Source organism: Stegostoma tigrinum, chromosome 20 (assembly GCF_030684315.1).
Source record: "Stegostoma tigrinum isolate sSteTig4 chromosome 20, sSteTig4.hap1, whole genome shotgun sequence".
In the NCBI taxonomy this organism is placed as follows: domain Eukaryota; kingdom Metazoa; phylum Chordata; class Chondrichthyes; order Orectolobiformes; family Stegostomatidae; genus Stegostoma; species Stegostoma tigrinum.
Window position 1 is genome coordinate 19791478 of NC_081373.1, and position 14637 is coordinate 19806114.

Here is a 14637-nt window from a genome sequence, read left to right on the forward strand (position 1 = left end):
AAAAGAAGCTGACAATGGTTTGGTTGTGATAGCAACCCATGTGATGACAGGCCTGGTGTGTGGGTGTTGGTGTAAGGACACGAGAGAAGGTGCTCAGGCCTTCATAAAGTTTCTTTATTATCCTGGACACCTTTATTAAATTATTACATCAAAGTGTGGCAAATAAGTGTTATATTACAAAATATACGCACAGTCTACCAACAAGAAAATGTGCTGCCCAAATTTGATACATAATAAAAGTAGCAATTACAGCAAAAACATGTTTGCAATATCCATTTATTTATAAGGAAATTTAATTTTGCTGCAGTTTCATTACATAAATAGTAGAAACGCAGTTTAACTCCATAATTTTAAACACATTTTCTTTCATAATGTACACATTAATACATCTTTCTGCTACATCCTGCTGATACACATTTGTTCAATACTACAAACCTAATTTATACATGTTTTGTCAATCGTTATTTAACTTTAGAAGCAAAACAAAATAATTAATGAAACTCAGTTCGATTATCTCTCACCACAATACTGAATGATTGTTGGCTTAGACTTCAAATTCTTTTAAATTTGTTCTTCTTTCCACCATTGATCCATATACTTACTTCATGATAGCATAAGGCTATCCTGTTCTGGGTTAATTTAAAAGCCATTGACATGATTGCCATACCAGTAATAATTAAAATAGACATTATCATGAAAAAATTTGGATGTTCCGGAACAAAGTCCCCAAAGCCAATAGTGGTAATTGTAATAAAATAGAAATAAAAGGAATCGAGATATTTCCATTTTTCCCAAATTGAAAGTATACCTGCACCAAAAAGGATGTAGGCAATAATAACACCTATGATAATCATGATTGGCACATCAAATTTTTCGAGTTCTTGTCCCAGGCATGGAAAAAAACTGTCACCTTCAACTGGCTTTAGATCCAGTTGGGGACATGACTTACTTCGACTTCTCTTGCAAAACTTGAAAGTCTTCTGATTAAAATTTTCTTGAACAATTAATTTTTCGAATATTTCAGTTTTTCTCAACAGCTCGGATTTCTTTTTGACCGAAGACTGAGTGTTCAACACACTTTTTATGCTCATAGGCGTGATGATCACATGTGAGCCCCCTTTCAAAGAGATGGACCTTGTTGCAGATTTTGCCTCTGATTTTGAGAAGCTCTGTTTGAATGAAGACAACCTTGAGGGGGTTGCTGATGGTGGCGGAGAAATGTTCTTTTTCAGCCGCTTTCTTACATGGTTGTAAACTTTGGAAAGTAAAGCTGCCAACTTGTCTCCAACATCGGTGATAACTAACAGCATAATGGGGATTCCAAATGTTGCGTAGAACATGCAGGCAATTTTTCCTCCAACTGTTAAGGGAGAGATGTGGCCATAACCTAAAATTGAAAAGGAACATGTTATTCAGCACGACAGTAGAAATTGTTGTTGGCAGTTTCTCAGACTACCATGTCTAAACATGTACTGTTTTCTTTTACATGTCTTTTGGAATCTGATATCTGTTATCCTGTTAAATATAAATGATAAAGCAATATATTTGGATGTTGAATTGCCACAGCTGCAATGCAAAGTGCCAATGTCAATGAGATTGTGAAAAAGTTGATGTGACAGACTAAAGATGTGAGTGTAGGAAATTTAGGACTGAAACGAGGAGAATTTTATTCACCCAAGAAGTGGTGAGCCTATGGAATTCTCTGTCACTGAAAGCAGTTGAGGCCAAAACATTGAATGTTTCCAAGGACGATTTTGATATCGTTCTTTAGGGCTAAAGGGTATGGAGTGAAGCAGGAGCAGGGTACTGAGTTAAATGATCAACCATCAAAGATTAAAAGCCTAATTTTTTTCATATTTTTGATGTTTCTATGTTTGGCTGATATTTCCAGTGAAATCAGGGGTGAATTTACAAAAGGTATGCTGTACAGCAGCTTCAGTTTGAAAGTTCAGGTCTACATGGATGAAGCCAAGTCTCGAGCCTCCAGCATCTGCGGTTCCCGTTATCTCTCCCAAATGGCAATTTAAATATGGTTGTTGAAACTTCATCAATTATTAGTGAATGTAGCAAAGAACTTCTGTTCTGGAGTTAAATGCAAGAATTGACCAAGCAAAAGTTACACTCAACTCTAATATTAACCAAGATAATAAAATGTGAGGCTGGATGAACACAGCAGGCCAAGCAGCATCTCAGGAGCACAAAAGCTGACGTTTCGGGCCTAGACCCTTCATCTTTTGTGCTCCTGAGATGCTGCTTGGCCTGCTGTGTTCATCCAGCCTCACATTTTATTATCTTGGAATCTCCAGCATCTGCAGTTCCCATTATCTCTAATATTAACCATGCTGTTTTACGGACTTCTTTATTTGTGGCACTGTCTGTCATCAGTGTGAAATGTGATGGATAATGGTCTTTCAGCAGGTTTTCCATGGTCTCTATTCTTCTTGTTCTGATGTGAGATCAATGACCTAAAGTACTGCATTGGATTTGCACTTTGGAGTGGACAAGTCTGTGTGAAATACATATACAAAGTGTATTTGTTCAATTGGGAGATATCGCAGCCCCACCCAATTTGCTACAATGAGAATTGAAAGCCAACACCAGGGTGTGCACAACTGTGTGATGATTAAAGTTACAGTGGCTCTCAAAATAAGTACCTCTAGTTGCTTTCAACAGCAGCCAGTTTGCTGTGAGCTGAGTGATCACACAGGTCACTGATGCAATGTTTGTAGCAAGAATTCATCACCTTCAGCAGCCAGCTGGAAGGAACTACACTGAGATTTGCCAACATTACTGAATCCCTACGCATACAGGGTATTATAGGCTGAAAGTGCACAACCCTTCATAGTCCCCATCACGAATCATCTCTGCATGTCAACAGGAATGGATTTCATTTGGTCAATGCTCAACATCTATGATCCTTAGTGTTGTTAATTGAATGCCAGGCCAGATGGTGAAGAATGCAACTGGACACCATCCATTTCTTGATGCTAGTGTTTTTTTTTTACAGAATGCAGCATTATATGTATCTACTATCACTCCAGTAACCCAGCCATCTTTATATACTTCTGAAAAATAAAGGGTTCAATTCATCCAAATTAACCGGATGACTGTCCCTTAGAGTTGAAATCATCTCTACCTTTTCTACTGAAACTGAAATAATGCAATATTAAAGGAACTAAATCAAACGAGTTTATCAGATGGCTGTCTCTATAACCAAGGTCTAATCACAAATTTTAAATTAAAATTTGGTTTGGGGAATGATTCTGCACTCCTGCCCCTGCACTGTGCACTGGTCGTAGAACCATCTCTCTCTATCAATCTTATTTTGATGAAATCAAAATCAAATAAATTAAATTAAACTAATGACCAGGAAACAGCACTTTGAAAGGACATTACAAGGAAAGGAAACCCAAAAGGAAATCTACAAAAGTTAAATTAAAGTTTGGTTTTGGGATAGATGATGCACTCCAATCCTTGTTGTGCCCATTGGTTGCAGAACCATCTCTCTTTAGAAGTGGCTCAGTAGTTAGCACTGCTGCCTCATGGTGGCAGGGACCTTGGTTTGGTTCCAGCCTTGGATGACTGTCTATGTAGAGTTTGCACATTCTCCCCATGTCTCTGCTGGGTGCTCCAGATTCCTCCCACAGTCCTAAGATGTGCAGGTTATCTGGATTGGCCAAGTTAAGTTGTCTGGTATTGTCTAGGGATGTGTAGGCTAGGTGGATTTGCTATAGGAAATACAGGGTTGTAGGGTAGAAGGCTGGACTCTGGGTGGGATGCTCTTTGAAAGGTCAGTGTAGACTTGATGGGCTGAATAGCCTCTTTCTGCACTGTAGGAATTCTAAATGACCTATGTATTTAATTAATCAATACCCTTAATTGATATATCTTAACAATGTAATTAACATACCATTAAAAGTGATGAGACATCCAGGGCTGCTCCTATCTGTATTTATAATGTTTTCTTAGTTTGACGGTACTCAACATTCCCTCTGTTTCAACTAGACCAGAGGCTGCAGGGTGACAAGAGCTATCCCCCTCAGCCACTGCCTTTCATCCCTGTCAGGAACACATGCACCAGTCCAGATAGCCAATGCAATAAAACCCATGAAGCAATAATGGTTCTGGCTAAAAAAAAAGCATTGATACTCAAAATTTACCAAACAAGATGATTTACTTCAGTAGCTCAAATGGTTCCATTCTTCATTTCACAATTGACTGCAGGATTGATCCCCTTCTACAAATTATCCTTACGTCGTGACTGTCTTGCGTGCTCAGTTAGTTCATCCCGTGCTCTCAGGAGATTTTTTTTGCTGAGCTATTGTCTTTCTTCTCCTTGTTTCTGTACAATACCTTGTTTCTAAGAGGGCACTGAGATATGCTTAATGCCAATATCTAAGCAAGCACCTGGAAACTCAGCATTGAGTGATCTTTCTGTTGGGCAGCGCTGCTGTCTTCTTCTGCTCACTGAATACTATGCAGATCAAGACAGAGACAGAGAGGAAGGCAGAAAATGCTGGAGAAACTCAGCAGGTCTGACAACATCTATAGAGAAAGAAACAGAGTTAAGGTTTCATGCCCATTGACTCTTCTTTCCATGGGTGCTGCCTGGGCTGTTGACTTAGTCATAAATCTGTGTCTGCCTGATTTCCAGTATCTGCAGTGTTTTGCCTTTAATTGAGACAGCGACAGATCTGTTGCTCGTGAAGATAGCAGCAGGTTGTTTCTGATGCCAAATACATGATAGCTAAATCTAAGTGAAAGGAGGCAAGGAATATGGTTTTAAACGCTTTAGCACTTATTAACTCGCCCTGCCAGTTGCCATGCTCCTGATATATCTCCTGCCACCAAGGTCCACAACTTGTTCTTAAACTGGCAACAGCACATGGATGAAGAGTAACTCTCTTCCCATGGCTGTTTGTTCCTGGCCAGGTGTGTGAGATTCCTTTGTAAGAAAGGAGAAGGTGGTTCAGTATTTGTCTTGTGAGAAGTTACAAGAAGTGCAACCTTCCTGCACTATCCACATATCCTTAAATTATCATAGTAACCAAAAATATATCTATTGTGTGTGGCTCTGAAAGGATTAACACTGAAATATGCCTTAAGCACCATTCACTATGATGATGTCATATGGAATTATGGGCAGACCAGCTCAGGTTTGTGAGGGAGTGAGGCCTTGCATTCAGATCCTCCTCATGTTTCTCTAACAATGTCTTTCTTATCAATTCAACCTGAAACTAGAAATGAGGTCTTATTAGCAGTATTTCTGCTATTTTTTCTTCTTCTGCACAGATAACCAAGGTTCATAAGCAACAGTGACTTCCAGATAACAAGGTGTAGAGCTGGATGAACACTGTGGGCCAAATAGCATTAGAGGAGCAGGAAAGCTGACACTTCAGGTCTGGACCCTTCTTCAGTAAGTGACTTCCAGAACTGTAATTCAATGTTGTGAATGGCAATTGGCCTGGACCCTCAGAACAGCTGGATGCCCAGCTTAGAGAGAACATTGTTTATTAATTACAAAACACTCTAGTTAGACCAGGAAGTGAGTTTCTCCGCTACACTAAACCAAGAAGACCCTGTGGTTTCTTTTAAACAAAGAGGATGATAGCAGAAATCTTTATCATAAGCAACAATTAAATGATAATTTAAGCAGTATAGTGAGCCAGCATGCTCACACAACACCTTTGACCCTGATCTTGAATGTACGCACTGAAAGTTCACCGTTCCCTGGGGTAGGGAATTCAAAAGATTCATAGCCTGTTGACTTTAAAAGAAATCATCTCACCTTCAGTCCTAACTAGACTGTCCTAACCAGTCCTGACCAGACCCTTTTTCTAAAACTGTAGCCCCATGTTCTACATTACCCAGCTAAAGGAAAAATTTTCACCCCATGTACCATGCTAAGCTATTTAAGGATTTTATATTTCAATTAGGTCATTCCCACTGTTTTTAACTCTGAAGAATATGGATCTATCCAACTCAATCTCTCCTTATGGGATAATCCTTCACGCCATGAAGCAAGTTTATGAGATTTCACTGCACTTACTCTGGAACAAATGTGTCCTTCCTTAGATACTGAGACCACAACTAGACAATGTACTCCAAGTACGGCCTCACCAGTGCCCTTATACTCCAATCAAAAGCTAACACACCTTATTACTTCCTTGTTGTGTGCTGTACTTTCATGGTAACTTTCTGTAATTCATGTACAAGGACACTTTGGTCCGTCTGATTTCCCAGCCTCTCACTTTTTGAAAATGATTCTGTTTTGCTTAATTTTTCCTGTATGTATGTCATCTGTCACGTTCTTAGTCCACCCTTGCAATCTATTTATATCACTTTGCAGAGTGATAATCATCAGTTAGAAGGTTTACTTTAGTTACATTTGTGAGATCCTTATTACTGCGTAATAGCCAGGTTCTGGGGGCTGGATTGTTGGTCTGGTACTGATTCATTCTGTCAACTCTCCCTTCTTGTGGTAGCTAGTTTGTCTTGATAAATTCTTGTCGCCTATTGAATAGAAGATATACTTCCTCTGCTGACCACCACTGTCAAAACTCCATCGTAGTGTCAAAACAAAGCCTCTCTTGTACCTGCTATCATGCACAGTCTTTAGATAGATTTGCCTCCAGCTAAAGGGAATATTCCCTTTAAGAAGTGGAGACTGCCGTCAAATTGCATTAAAATATGTACTATTGATCCCTCACCACACCTCCTCGTCACCCTTGAATAATCCACATTATTCAAGATACCCATAAACAAAGCAAATAGCACTGATAGCTATCTACTTCTTTCTTTAATATTCATTTGTGGGATGTGAGCGCCACTGGCTAAGCCAGCATTTACTGCCTGGCTTTGAGAAGGTGGTGATGAGTTGCCTTCTTGAACTGCTGCAGTCGGCCCACAATACCATTAAGGAGGGAATTCCGCAATATTGACCCAATGACAGTGAAGCAATGGTGATATATTTCCGAGCCAGGATAGTGAGTGGCTTGAAGGGGAACTTGAAAGTGGTGGTGTTCCCATATATCTGCTTCCATTGTCCTTCTAGATAGAAGTGGTCATGATTGTAAAAGGTGCTGTCTGAGGATCTTTGGTGAATTTCTGCAGTGCATCTTGTAGATAGTACACACTGCTGCTACTGAGGGTTGGTGGTGAAGGGAGTAGATGCTCGTGGATGTAGTACTAATCAAGCAGGCTGCTTTGTTCTGGATAATGTCAAGCTTCTTGAGTGCTGGTGGGGGTGCATCCATCCAGGCAAGTGGGGAGTATTCCATCACACTCCTGACTTGTGCCTTGTAGATGGTGGTCAGGCTTTGAGGAGTCAGGAGGCGAGTTACTCACCGCCTAGCCTCTGACCTGCTGTTGTAGCCACTGCCTTTATGTGGTACTTTCAGTTAAATTTCTGGTCAATGATAACCACCAGGATGTTGATAGTGGGGGATTCAGTGACTGTAATACCATTGAATGTCAAGGGTGGTGGTTAGATTGTCTCTTAATGGTGATGGTCATAGCCTGGCATTTGTGTGGCACGAATGTCACTTGCCACTTGTCAGATATTGTCCAGATCTTGTAGATTTGACAATGGGCTGCTTCAGTATCTGAGGAGTCGCAAATGGTGTTGAACATTGTACAGCCATGGGCGAACATCCCCACTTCTCAGCTAATGATGGAGGGAAGGCCATTGATGAAGCAGCTGAAGATGGTTGGACTGAAGACACTACCCTGAGGAACTACTGCAGAGATATTCTGGAGTTGAGATGATTGACCTCCAACAACAATGACCATCTCCCTATGTGTCAGCTATGACTCCAATTATCGACAATTTTGCCCCTGATACTCATTGATTCCAGTTTTGCTTTTAATTGATTAGGGTGATGAATGTGAGGCCTTAATTATTTTCACATGATTGGGTGGCCATAAGAAGTGGACATTCTGCAGTCAAAGACGGACTTAACTCAATTTCTATTCTGTGACAACATACTTTGACAAAGATAATTGGAAAACAGTTTGTTAGAAATTTGCAATACTAACAGAACTCATTTCAGTTTGATACACTTGTTGATAGTAATTGATTCCTAAAGGTTTCTAAATGTTAAATGCTTTCTGAACGTAGTGGATGATGCATTGTGCTACTGATTCTTGGGTTTAATTTTTCTACTTTGGAAAATTTTAAATGGATTTTCATTGTTTATTAGTTGTAGGGTTTTTAAATAATGAAATCAAGTGGAGACTTTAAGACAGAGAAAAAAAACATTCATTTAAAGTAATGAGACCTTTTTTCAATTTAGGATTAGAATTAGCTTCATCGAACTTGAATGAGTACAGTGAAAGGTTTCCATGCTGCCATTTGTGGCACCATCTTAAGAACTGATTGTTAAGTACAAATTCCTAGGGGGAAAAAATTAAACAAATAAAGAGTTCAGCGTTACAGATTATAGGAATAAATTAGAAAAAAACTGCAATAAAATGTTCACAGTAACAGCGTTCCAACCCAGTCCACACCAGCACCTAGCCTCTGGAACATGCCGAGCTTTACATCAATGTCGGGAGACTGCTCTGGAATCATCTCAAAGCTCGAGGTCCATGCTGAGGCAACACTGGGCTGAAAGACCACCGCGTTTGACCGCCAAGAAAATTTTCAGAATTAGATTCTTCGAATATTATTCCAAATACATCTACGTTATTTTTCCATGTCTATTTTAAGGCGATCTTAATCTGCCTTTAGTAAAATAATTCACAAATGAATTTCACATTAGGCGTTAAGGCTTCATTTGATAATATTTGAAGATCCTCTTTCTAAAGAACACTGGTATACATGTAGAGATTACACTAAGTGCAAATGTGGACTTGACTCTGATGATTCAATATTCGGTATCATGTGTTTTTCATTTAGGTGCTGATCTTGAAGCCAGACCCCAATTATGGCTTAAAAATCTCTTTCGGATGATTTTAATTACCAGGCAGCATGTGTCCTTATTCCAAAATAGCTACTAGATTACCAGTCTCAGTCAGACAGGTCATAGAGACCGAATAGAAAAGAAAAATGTCATGTTGACACCAATAAACAATAGATACATACTCCTGGACAACACCCTCAGAGTGAACTGGCACTGGATATCTAACTAATTCTATATTCAGTGAGTGAATAGCTGACATGAATGACAGAATGTTCTTTCACATCCTTCGCTTTGATGTGCACACGTTCAGACATGTTCAAAATCAAGGGAAAAATTCCTTAAGTCAAAGCCCCTTCAAACCTTGAGACTCCTCCGTGGATATTACATCGAGCCTTTGGAAAATAGTGTTGGCATTGTTGACATAGTGTTGAGGGAGTCAAGTCAAATACTATGCTGAAATTACATGATTGTCCTCTAAACTACACAGTGGCGTTACTTCCTTAAAACTAACCAACCAGTTCAAAGTAATTCATTTTGTGATTTATTTTGAGATAATTCTGTAAGGCTTTGTGATATGTCTTTTAAAATGGTTGACAACTGATAGTCAGTCTATTATTACTCAAAATGTACCAAAAAATTAATTTAAAAGAATTAAAGGAAATTGTTGACCTTACTGATGAAAGCTTTTCATTCAAGAAGAAAAGAGACACATCACAGTGATCCTTTTATGTTTGTTTTACCCCTTTCCTTTAATTTTAATCATAAATTTATGGTATCAATTGTTCATGAAAATGAGGGGCCCAATTTAAGTTTGATAATTTTGTTCAGCTATTGAAAGCCTAAAACTCACTGCTTGTATCGTAACATTTCATTTTCTATATTTTTATCCTTTAAGAACATTATTTTAATATGGGTAACAGTTGTGAATTTCTTTTAATAATTAGGTCATTTGGATTTTATTCATAATTTATAGCAATTAAACCTTCAGGGTTTGCTTATAGAATGAAATGCCCAGATCCTGATGCCAACAGGTAACAAATCACCTTAGCCCATCTTAGTAGGAAATGACCAGCTGGGACTTAACAGAGATTCCCATTCAGATAGTGCCAACAGTGGTAGTCTTATTTATTAAAACAAGGTTAGCTTCCCCACAGTTCTCAAACTCGTCTGCTGGGCTTCAGTCCACATTGGTATCAGGAGAGTGATAGTTATTATTTTTGCACAAGATAATATTTCATCATTATGGTTGAAAAGACCTTCAATGACGTCCAACTCAAGTCTCACATTTCTGCTCTTCCCTTCCCGGATCAACAAATGGGCTCTCTTTGTCCTCAATTTCTGATCCATCAGTCTTCGCATTCAAAGGATCATTTTCTCCTACTTCTTTCATCTCCAGCAGGAAGCCGCTACCAAACATATCTTCCCCTCCCCTCCAGAGTCAACATTCAGCAGGGACCATCCCATCAATTTATCCTGGTCCACTCCTCCATTGCTCCTAACACTCCTTCACTTCCCCATGGCTCATTCCCATGCAATCTCATAAGGTTTGACAATTGTCCATCCACCTTCCCGACTCCTCACTGTCCAAAGCCCCAAGTACACCTTCCAGGTGAAGCAGTGTTTCACTTACACTTCGTTAAACCCAGTCTATAATATTCACTGTTCACAATGTGGCTTCCTTTACCAAATGTAGACTCTGTGACTGCTTTGTGGAATGCCTCCACTATGTGCATAGGAATGAACCTGGCATTTCAATTGGTGGCCAGTTCAATAAACCTCTTGCTTCCATGCTGATATTCTTTCCTTGGCCTGCTACTGTGTTCCAATGAAACTCAAGACAAGCTGGAGGAATGACACCGTATTTTCTGTTTAGGCACTTCATGGCCCCTAGGACTCAACGTTGGTTTCCACAACTTCACAATGTGAGCTCGGCACTCCAGTTTTCTTAAGTACTTCACCCTCCCCTGGCTGTGTCTTGTTTGTAGGCTTTGCTGTCAGTAGAGTGGGCTTATATTCTTCTTTACATAGCTAACATTTCACATTCTCCTTCACTTGTTTACCACCATTATCACTGCTTTTATCTTTTGCTCTGGACACCATCATAATATGTCTACTTGCTCCTCCTCTGCCTCTGTCCTTAGTATAAAAACATTTTTCTGTTCCTTTCAGCTTGAAAGAGAGTTAAACTGGACTCAAAACATTAACATCGTATCTCTCTTCATGGATGCTGCCAGACCTGCTGAGTTTCTCCGTCCATTTCTCTTTTTGAGATAGAATTTTTGTTTCAGTTTTCCAGCATTCGTAGTTTTTTGTTTTATACTTTTTATCCTTAGTTGTGATCTTTCAAATTTAAGTTGAATTCATATTAACATGTATTGATTTGATAATTGTGTATCTCTATAAATATGGTTATGTGATTCGAAAGACAGCAATGAAAAGGACTTAAATCGCCCTGAAATTATTTTTTGTAAGAAATCACAACATAATGAGAATTGTAGCTCACACACACCCAACATATATCTTATGGCTGCAGAACTAGGATCTTGAAAACACTTGTTCATAGGGTGTGGCTGTCATTGCTTAGGTCAGCATTTATACCCCAATCTTAATTGCCCTTGAGAATGATTTCATTCTCAAATTTGCATTTTTAATGCAAACCTCTGCCCTTACTTTTAATGAATTGAAAACCAAAGGTGGCATTTCCCCTGCATTCTAATACACTTTACTGATACTAGAATCCCGCTACTGGAACAGAGTATTCAGAAATTCATCCTTGTAAGATGGGAATGTGATTAAAATGACATATTCTCTTTTCCAAAAGACATATATTCTCATTTTGGTACAGTTATCTTTGTGTGGAATGCCCCACTTTAGCTGAATCAAAAGCTGTTTGTTTTATGATCCTAGGCAGTCAATATTAGCAGGAGCAATGCAAATCATTTAATCAGAGCTTGTGCCATTCCAATCACGTTTCAGGGTCCATGCATACCTTCCAACGAACATGACTGGATGGCTATCACTGATGCTTATTCACAATAGTCGAGACCTACCTTTGCCTATCTAAACCACCTGATCTGACATCAATTAACTCAATACCAATCAACATTGACTCTGTGAACTATTGATCTGCATTATTTCATATGCACAATAAATTGTACATTTAGCCAACAAGACACCAGGACAACTTGAATAAGGCAATTAAAACTCAGATCAAATACCACTGTCAGCACATTTATTTGCAGTGATTTTTACCAAAGTCCCCTCTTTGATATTTTAACCATTGGTTAGCAACAGAATGATGAACTTGGTACTTCATTTTAAGTACATGTCCAACATTATTGCCAATAATTTTCAGTCTGCACTTACTGATGGATGAAGCTAAGAACAGAGTGGGTTGATTAGGATCTTTATAAAATTGCCATTAATTTCCTGTTTATCAGGTTTGAAGGCATGTATGTTGTCTTATCTAATGTTGGTAAGATGCACCAGATTTTCTATCATGATGATATCCCATGCTCGTTTCTTTAAAAACTTTTACACAGAACTTATATCAGCACAGCCAAAATAGGCTGCAACTGCAAAACTGATCATTCAGAAAGGTAATTTTTTGAAAACAAACTAATTATACATGTTGCCAGACATTTGGTATGTTTTAAAATGGGATGGCTTGAATAAAGGTGCGATCAAATATAATGAACTGGAACTCAACACAAAAGTAGCTCAGAAACCTTGGTGTAACTCTGAAACACACTCATATTTGAAAATTAAACTAGAATTCAATTGCAAACATTCCTTGGTGAAATTTGCATTTTACTTCATCTAATCATTTTAGTAGTAGATGACTTACCCACAGTTGTGAAAACGGTGCAACAGAAAAACAGAGACCCGAGAAAATTCCATTGAGTTTTGTTTTCATTAAGAGTGGACCAATAACTTTGGAAATCCATCAGTTTTTTCCTGATATTATCTTTAAAGTGCAGTTTCCCAGATGCTGTTTCAATCCCTACAAGTAATTATATTCATTAATACCCAGGTATAACTAGCAAAGACTCTAAAAACTCAATTTTGATTGTCAAAAGTGGATTTTTGAGATAGCGGGGTGATATCACATATAACAAACTCATGCATTTATAATATTTCGTTTTGGATAGATGTAAAATTTAAGGAAGGATTTATTAATGTACCAAGCGTAAAGCGATTATTCAAACAATTGAAAGACAAGTTAACCTAAGGTAAATTCAGCATACCTTCTTTATCATGAGTTTGGTTGGCAATTTCCCACAGCTCATTCAAAAAAATGTCATAGTTCTCTGCTGATTTATTGGTGCTTTCCAACTGCTCAAACAGAAACGCTCCAAAAACAGCATACATTACCAAGAGGAAGACCAAGAATAAATGAGGAATAACGGCATGCAGAACTTTGAGGCTCCAAAATTTGCAATTTGCAGCAGGATTTTGCTCTGGAGCAGACATCTTATTTGCAGTAGGCAATCGAAGGGGAATGTCAATTGCAGCGGTGTCTCTGTCTTTTAAACGCATTACTCGAGATAGAGTGCCTCTCTTAAAATAACCACCGAGTGTATGGTGATGAAGGACTTAAGGCAGTCAACAAATTAGCTGGGCTTTCAGCCCCCCAAGGGGAAGTAAACAGCCTTAATAGCAACATTTACTAGAAATTAATATTGATTCTGCAGCTTTAATGTGAGCTGGTGAAAAGAATATTTGCAGACGTTCCCTCCGAAAGCAGCTTCAGGCTTCATGTAGTGAAGCCATCAGTTATTGTAGATGAATGTTTGTAGTACACTGCCACCATATGGTTTGAAATTTTACATAATCTGTTTAGGAACAGTGGCATTCATTGTTCAACAGACACATTTCAATTTTCAAAATTTTATCTGTGCAAAAGGAAAATGCAGCTGCCACTGCATTAGTTTTCATTCTGAACATACAATTATCAGAATAGAGTTCCCATTGGAATAGTTCAATTACCTTCAGATTAAATCTAATTTAAATCATCATGTAATTGCTTAATCAATTTCTTTGCAGTATTGCACAAATACTTGAAGAGATGAAAAGGAGGGCAGTGGGATTTGATTGCCCCTTAAGAGATCTGACTCAGGAACAATGGACTAAGTGGCATCAATGGGCAAGAAACTGGGCTCATCGGCACCTGTTTTATGGTTGCCCTTATGCGTCAACATGCTATCCACAATGCGCATGTATTTCTTGCACAAATGTATGAGGGAAACTGGGCATTCTCGTCATTAAGCCGTTGAAGGCTAATACGCAGATGCTGCAAGCAATTAGGAAGGCTAATGGATTGTTCACCTTTATCGCAAGGGAATTTTAGTACAGGAATAGAGACATTCTGCTTCAATTGTATGGAATCTTGGTTAGACCACATGGAGTGCTGGGTGCAGTTTTGGACCCTTTCCTTGGGAATGATATTATTGCCACAGACAGAGTGCAATGATGGTTTACCAGACTTGTTACTGGGATGGCAGAACTGTCCTGTGAAGAATGATTAGGGAGCCTGGGCTGTACATTCTAGTTTTGAAGAATGAGAAATGATCTTGTTGAAACTCACAAAACACTTAAAGGGATAGACAAGGGAAGGGAATCCAGGGGATATAATTCCAAAATAAGGGAGAAACCACTTAGAACTGAGATGAGAAGCATTTCTTTTTACTCAGCGGATTCTGATTCTTTGGAACTTTGTACCCCATAGGGCTCT

General features: G+C 38.8%; 1 protein-coding gene across 1 annotated transcript; it reads right to left on the reverse strand.

The window, feature by feature from the left end:
• Positions 1-260: 260 nt before the first annotated feature.
• Positions 261-13420, reverse strand: kcnk18 (potassium channel, subfamily K, member 18). Its single transcript, XM_048551433.2, has 3 exons — positions 13151-13420; positions 12751-12906; positions 261-1387 (listed from the first exon to the last, which is right to left on the reverse strand). The coding sequence occupies exons 1-3, from the start codon at positions 13374-13376 to the stop codon at positions 552-554; spliced, it is 1218 nt and encodes a 405-aa protein (XP_048407390.2). The 5' UTR covers positions 13377-13420; the 3' UTR covers positions 261-551.
• Positions 13421-14637: the final 1217 nt, after the last annotated feature.